This window comes from Carcharhinus amblyrhynchos, chromosome 23 (assembly GCF_965287045.1).
Source record: "Carcharhinus amblyrhynchos chromosome 23, sCarAmb.v2.hapA, whole genome shotgun sequence".
Classification (NCBI taxonomy): Eukaryota; Metazoa; Chordata; class Chondrichthyes; order Carcharhiniformes; family Carcharhinidae; genus Carcharhinus; species Carcharhinus amblyrhynchos.
The window spans coordinates 43,063,927-43,071,335 of record NC_137346.1 but is presented as its reverse complement, the minus strand read 5'-3'; the positions used below and the strand labels follow the sequence as shown (position 1 = coordinate 43,071,335).

At 48.5% G+C, this 7,409-nt stretch overlaps 1 protein-coding gene across 1 annotated transcript; it reads right to left on the bottom strand.

Annotated features, from left to right (window-relative positions):
* Positions 1 to 303: 303 nt before the first annotated feature.
* Positions 304 to 3,081, bottom strand: LOC145357453 (protein arginine N-methyltransferase 6-like). The gene has a single exon (XM_080210804.1). The coding sequence runs from the start codon at positions 2,970 to 2,972 to the stop codon at positions 1,434 to 1,436; it is 1,539 nt and encodes a 512-aa protein (XP_080066930.1). The 5' UTR covers positions 2,973 to 3,081; the 3' UTR covers positions 304 to 1,433.
* Positions 3,082 to 7,409: the final 4,328 nt, after the last annotated feature.

Here is a 7,409-nt window from a genome sequence, read left to right as displayed (position 1 = left end):
CGCATCTTAAAAATATTTAGCGAGGCAGCCTCCACCACTTCAACGGGCAGAGAATTCCAGAGATTCACCACCCTTTGAGTGAAGAAGTTCCTCCTCAACTCCGTTCTAAACTGTCCCCCCCTCCTCCCCCCCCCCCCCCCCCCCGCTTATCTTGAGGCTGTGTCCTCTAGTCCTGCTATCCTTTCTAAATGTTCTTATATATTATATATTCTTTTATATATCATATAAATATGCAGACACAATTAAGCAAAAACCCATGAAGAAAAATAAACAGCAACTTATGTTTCATAAATAAATAGTATGTCTTCATTCGAAGAATTAAACAAAATACAAATTATGATCAAATTTGGTACAATGCAAAACACTAGCAGTGTCACATACTGCTTTGACCTGTTTCATACATCAACAATTACACATACTTCCAGATATGGTAAGTTGACTCTAACAGTATTACAATTGATGGTTTAGACCTCAATTCACAAATCTCTGCCATCACAGCACACACAGTGGAGAGGTTTTATATTATTTTATATTACTTTTGATATGCTGTTTGGAAGCTAGGTCAAAAAAGCGTAAAGAAGGATTATGAGTTACGAGAAGCTTAAAACGGTAATCAAACTGAAAATGTATTAATTTTTATTCAAACCAATTGCAGGCAAGGCTAGAATGACACAGTGCTCTTTATGAAATGAACAAGTACAGAAACTGCAAATAGACAAGTCAGTTCGCATTTGAAAATAGGGGTTGATGCTTCAAGTAAAAACCTGAATGTCACAAATGATGCTGCATCTTCAAAAACAGTGACCTGTCTTTCCTTTATTCGTATAAAACATGGCTAACTTTCTCCTTCACAAAGATACCGGGGCCAACACTGTGACACTGGTCGGCTAAAACAGCACTGACCAGGAATTTAGATTAGTTATCTCTCGGTCTAAACAAATGTCACCAGATTCTGTCTCAACCAAGAGTCAATTTACTCTGCGTGAGCACATTTTTGAGATTGAAGCAACCAGCAACTCACAGTGAAAAGCAAAATGGAAACTCGCATGAGAATTCACACAGGTCACAATATGGGATACACTGGAGTGACAAACCAAAACAAATGAACAGAAATACACAAACATGAACTGCAACTCATTCAAAAGCAGGAATCCTTCCTTTATTTTGAATTATTTCGTTTTTGTTCCAGAATCCCCAATCCAGCAAGTCAATGACACCTCATAACTCTGAGCTTTCTATCTGACTTGGTTAGCCTTTCCTTTAGCTGTCTGGATGGGTTTGTTGAGTTAAGGCAGTTTTCTCACAATGAGTCCTTCTTGGGACAACTGAGTCAGTGCTGTCAGTTTAGGAACCAACTGGTGAAAATGTGTCATATAGAAGTGTTCAGGCACTGAAGAATTCGCATGTGTCAGGCACCAATAAATAAAGTTGTTTCATTCAAAAGAAGAGAAATCCTCTCCCATTTTGAATATTTTTGTTTGCTTCCCACTATCTCCAATCTCATAAGTCAAGGTCACTCGGAGATGTCGCGGGTTATCTTCTGCTGGAGTGAGAGTTATTTTTCCTTTTATCACAGTGTCCTGAAATATTTGGACAGGTTCGTCCAGATAAAGCAAGGACTGTTTCCAATGTGTTTCCTCTGCAAACGGTGAAGTAGACAAGACGACTGGCTCGAGTTCATCAGCATTAGCATCAAATGCCACATGGTCATCAGCACAAGGGTTAAATGCTGGGAGGTTGTCACCATTAGCTGTGACTGCAAAGTGGCTGCCAGCAGTGGCATTGACAGTGTAATCACTGGCTACACAGGAAGAAAAGGCAGTGGATGCATGATGACCATCACTGTTGGTACCGGTTTGACACTGACCATCGTTATTGGGCCTGGAAACTTGATGGCCATCGGCATTGGAAGTGGTTGCATGCTTGTCATTGGCGCTGCCTGAGTGGGCAGAAGTGGGGAAGATGACGGAAAACCAGATGGCGAAGGCGTGCATGGTGGCGATGCCGAACGAGGAGGTGGTGAAGAGGCCGCCCAACTGTCCAAGCTGCTGCTCAGTGACTGTGTAGAGGTTGATGCTGGCAAAGGTGGAGGGCCGGCCCAGGACGTCCTCGCCGTGCAGGGCGCCCACTGCCATCTCGTCGTTCATGAGGCAGCGGCGGGCGAAGGCAGCCATGCAGGACATGTCCACTCCGTGCTGCTCCTTGACCCCGGCCCAGAAAGACAGGCGTTCCTGCAGGGCCGGGTCGCTGACCGGGGCGATGAAGAGTTGGGCTTGGCAGGGGAAGATCAAGCCGCCTGGTTTGAGCCAGCGGTCGCGGGCATGGAGCACGCTGCGGAGCATCGACTCGTACATCAGGCCGTAGCCCATCCACTCGCTGACGATGGCGTCCACCCTCTCGGGCAGCCTGGCCTCCTCCACCCGGCCCCTCAGCACCTGGATGCGGCCGCTCAGCCCGTTGGCCTCGACTACCTCGCGCGCGCGCTCCGCCATCACCACGCTCGCCTCCGACGCGTACACGCGCGCCGCTCCCGCCTGCGCGCAGAAGATGCTGAGGATCCCCGTGCCCGCGCCCACATCCAGCACCGTGCGGCCCCGCAGCAAGCCGACTCCAGGCCCAGGCTGCGGGCCCGGCCTAGCCGCCTCCCTGCCGCCGCAGCCTTGCTGCAGGGCCCGCCGGTAACAGCCGGTCCGCGCCGAGTCCGCGATCATCTCCTCGTGGATCGACACGTCCGAGTACGAGTGGAAGTAGGCGCCGTCCTGGCGGTCCCGGGCCTCCGCCTCAGCCTCCGACCCCGGACTCTCCCGGGCCTGGGCCTCCGACCCCGGACTCTCCCGGGCCTGGGCCTCCGACCCCGGACTCTCCCGGGCCTGGGCCTCCGACCCCGGACTCTCCCGGGCCTCGGCCTCCGACCCCGGCTTCTCCCGCTCCTCCAGCCGCGGCCTCTTCGCCTGATGTGGCTCCGACTCCATTATTGAGAGCCGAGTGTGAGCCTCATGCCGGGGCCCGGCTCTGCCTGTGGAGCCGGAGTGTGTGTGTGTGTGTGTGAGCTGCGCTCCGCCTCAGCCCAGAGCTGCCCCCTCGCTGCCAGGGTGCCGCCCTGCCCCCCCCCCCCCCCAGCCCTGCTCCCCCGCAGCTCCCCCTCCCCCAGCTTGGCATCCTCAGCCTCAGCCTGACATTCCCCTTCAGTGCCAGCTGCTGCTGTACCGCAGGGCACCGGCACCTGGCATTGCAGCAGCTTTCACCGCTGATAACCAGCTTTCACCCAGCCAGGAGTGGACCAGCCTTTAATGCTGTCCAGCGGCAGGCTAGCTCTCAGCGGAGGCTGGTGATGACCAGCTTTCACCCGAGGCAGTTGGCGGGCTAGCTTTCACCGGTGTCCGGCGGCAGGTCAGCTTTCACCGGTGTCCGGCGGCAGGTCAGCTTTCACTGGTGTCTGGCGATGGCAGGAAGTCTCACAACACCAGGTTAAAGTCCAACCAATTTATTTGATAGTAAACTCACAAGCTTTCGGGGTTTGCCCCTTCGTCAGGTGAATGGAGAGTTCTGGCCTCAGTAATAAATAAATTGGTTGGACTTTAACCTGGTGTTGTGAGACTTCTTACTGCGTTTACCCCAGTTCAACGCCGGCATCTCCACATCACATCTGGTGATGGGCCAACTTTCAGTGGTGTCTGGTGACGGGCCAACTTTCACCGGTGTCTGGTGACGGGCCAACTTTCACCGGTGTCTGGTGACGGGCCAACTTTCACCGGTGTCTGGTGACGGGCCAACTTTCACCAGTGTCTGGTGATGGGCCAACTTTCACCGGTGTCTGGTGGCGGGCCAGCCTTCACTGGTGTCTGATGATGGGCCAGCTTTCACCAGCAGTAGTGTCAGGACAATAGGGGATTGATTAATTACATATTAATCTACAACACTGCAATGAGACATAAGGAAAACCTCGGGTAACTTGGGGACCGTATGCCCAAAGTCGCCCATACCTCCTTGTACCTTCCCACAACCATTTAAACTCAAGTCTTACAGCCAAACTTTATTAAAAGGCAGATGTTTGAACCTTAGCCATGGGCAGGTGATAGCACTTTGACTTATGAGTGAGAAGGCTCAACTTCCATTCCATAGACTTGAGAACTAAATTTAGGCTGACACTGAGGAAGTGCTGCACAACTGGTTGGACCACCATTGGGCCATCAAATTAGGTACCATCTGCCCTCTCAAGTGGATGCAAAAAATCCCTTTGCAATATCCAGAAAAAAAATAAAGTTTATTTATTAGTCACAAGTAGGCATACATACATACTTCAATGAAGTCACTGTGAAAATCTCCTAGTCGCCACACTCAGGCGCCTGTTTGGGTACACTGACAGAAAGTTTAGTGTGGCCGATTCACTTAATCTGCACATCTTTAGACTGTGGGAGGAAACCCACACAGACATGATGATAATGTTCAGACCTCGCACAGACAGTGAACCAAGCTGAGAATCAAACCCAGGTCTCTGGCACTGTGAGGCAGCAGTGCTAGCCATCATGTCCTAGAAGAAGAGGAAGGCAATTTTCTGCTGCGCCTTGGCCAATATTTAAAGTTAAGAGTTTTATTTATAAATCACAAGTAAGGCTTACATTAACACTGTAGTCACCACATTCCAGTGCCTGTTTGGCTCAATGCACCTAACCAGCATGTCTTTCAGACTGTGGAAGGAAACCAGAGCTCCCAGAGGAAACAACACAGACACAGAGAGAACATGCAGGCTGCATACAGACAGTGGCCCAAGCTGGGAATTGAACCTGGGTCTCTGGCACTGTGTTGCCTGATATTTATCCTTCAGTGGGTATTTTTCACTTTGCTGTTTGTGGGAGTTTGCTGTGTCATACAGTCATATAGGTTTACAGCATGGAAACAGGCCCTTTAGCCCAACTTGTCCATGCTGGCCTTTTTTTTAAACCCTTAAACTAATCCCAATTGCCCGCATTTGGCCCATATCCCTCTATACCCATCTTACCCATGTAACTATCTAAATATGTCATAAAAGACAAAATTGTACCCGCCTCTATTACTACCTCTGGCAGCTTGTTCCAGACACTCACAACCTCTGTGTGAAAAAATTGCCCCTATGGACACTTTTGTACCTCTGCCCTCTCACCTTAAACCTATGCCCTCTAGTTTTAGACTCCCCTACCTTTGGAAAAAGATATTGACTATCCAGCATCTATGCCCCTCATTATTTTATAGACCTCTATAAGATCACCCCTTGGACTTCTACACTCCAGAGGAAAAATGTCCGTTGTCTATGCAGCCTCTCCTTATAACTCAAATACTGTGTAGGGTGGTTGCAGCATTACCTAAATTACAACAGTGATTCCACTACTTCATTGACTGTAGAATTCTGAGATGATGAAAGGCACTATGTCTTTATTTCTTATACCTTTGGTAACGAGCCAAAACCTGGGTTCCTGCATTTGTAGGTATGAGTAAAAATAATCCAACCCCCTTCCCTGTAAAGACCATGGGCGTGATCTTACTGGCTCACCGTGCCAGTGGATTAGTGAGCTGGTAAGATTGCATGCGTAACGAAAAATTGGGTTCATACCCAGTTGCTCACCGTACATACAGAGTTTTTTGCCGGCAGGATTGACTTTGTGCTCAAAAAAGAGTGCAACGCCAATTTAGATATTAACCACATGCTTTGCATGTCATTAACAAGTCCCGCATCCTGCACGGCATCGTCTGGCTTCACTTCTACTTAACTCCTCACCGGTCAGTCCTCACAAGTGTGAATCACAGTTAGTGAAGACCAAACGCTCGCTGGGGTAAATTGGAGGTCATTGAAGCTCCTGGTGGTCGGTCACCATAACTGTGCTGGGGCAGTGCCAAAGGGGTTGGGGTCTGAGTGGGGGTGGGGCAATGACAGGAGGAGGCAAAGGGGGAGTTCTGCAGGGCGAGGAGGCAAGTTACATTTGAACGTGGACTGCTTCGGTATCTGAGGAGTCATGAACGGTGCTGAACATTGTACAGTCATCAGCGAACATCCCCATTTCTGACCTTATGATGAAGGGAAGGTCATTGATGAATCAGCTGAAAATGGTTGGCCTAGGAAACTACCCTGAGGGGAAAAAACTCTTAAGTCTCTACAGTGGAACTTAGGTAGAGTTTGAAAGTGATGATGTCACCTGACATCATACTGCATTAACAGATCTCCTAAGGAGGTGGTTGTCTTTTTTTTTCCAACCTCCAGAACATGATGTTACTCACCTGACTCCATTCCCTGTACTTCTCACTGAATTCCTATCCTGCTCTGCTGATTTTTTTTTCTTCAAGTTGAAAAGTTAATATAGTTTCACATGATGTGCAGGCCATTTTTCTCACAAGTCCCTTCCTGTTGACTGAAATATCTCATGGTTGAAATGGTTGGCGTTGGCTTACAGTTACGTGAGCCACTGGGTGCCACATTGAGCATGAGTCAGCTTTATGGGAGGCAGACACTAAAGAATTGAAGCAAGTTTTTTTGCACATTAAATCAACATTGCCTCATTGACAGAGTACATGAGCACTGTAAACTTTGCACTCTGCCCCCAGTACAAGCAGATAACACACTCCAAAATTCATTTTATGCAGACACTGCTGTGGCCACAAGTAAATCTGTACTGCAGGACAAAACAAGAAAAATGCTAGTAAACACTCAGCAAATCAGGCAGCACCAGTGGAGCAGGAAATGGGATTCATGTTATGCAGAATTTGCAGAATTGTTACAGTGCAGAAAATGGGTCCATTCAGCCCATCATGTCTGCATCAGCTCTCTGAATGAGCAATTCACTAAGTACTATTCCCCACCCCCTCGCCATAACTCTGCACTTTGTTCCTGTTCAAATAACAGTGCCATTCCCTTTAGAATGCCTCAGATTGAACCTGCCTCCATCACACTCTCAGGCAGTTATATTCATACCCTAACTATCTGCTGTGTGAAAGGTTTATCATGATGTTGCATTTTGCCAATTTAATTCTGTGCCTTCTCATTCTCGATGCTTTCATGATTGGGAACTTTCTCTCTTTCTACTCTGCCCACATCCCTCATGATTTTGAATACCCGTTGACAACAGTAACCCCCGATTTCCCTCTCTTCCCAGGCGCAGTCTGACCTGCTAAGCCTTTCATGGCATTTTCTGTTTTCGTTTCAGAATTCCAACATCAGCAGCATTATGCTGTTTGTTCTTGTGCAGGGATGTTGGACAGGAAAGGCATAATTTGCTCATGTTTCATTGCGAACTTGTGCGCCAATGCTGCCAAATGAGCAGCCATCATTAAAAATGTGGAGTGAAAGAAGTGAGTTGTCTGCAGTCACCAGGAAATCATGCTGCAGATCTAATTACAATCCATAGCTCGGTGATAGCACTTTCATTCTGAAGGCTTTGCTT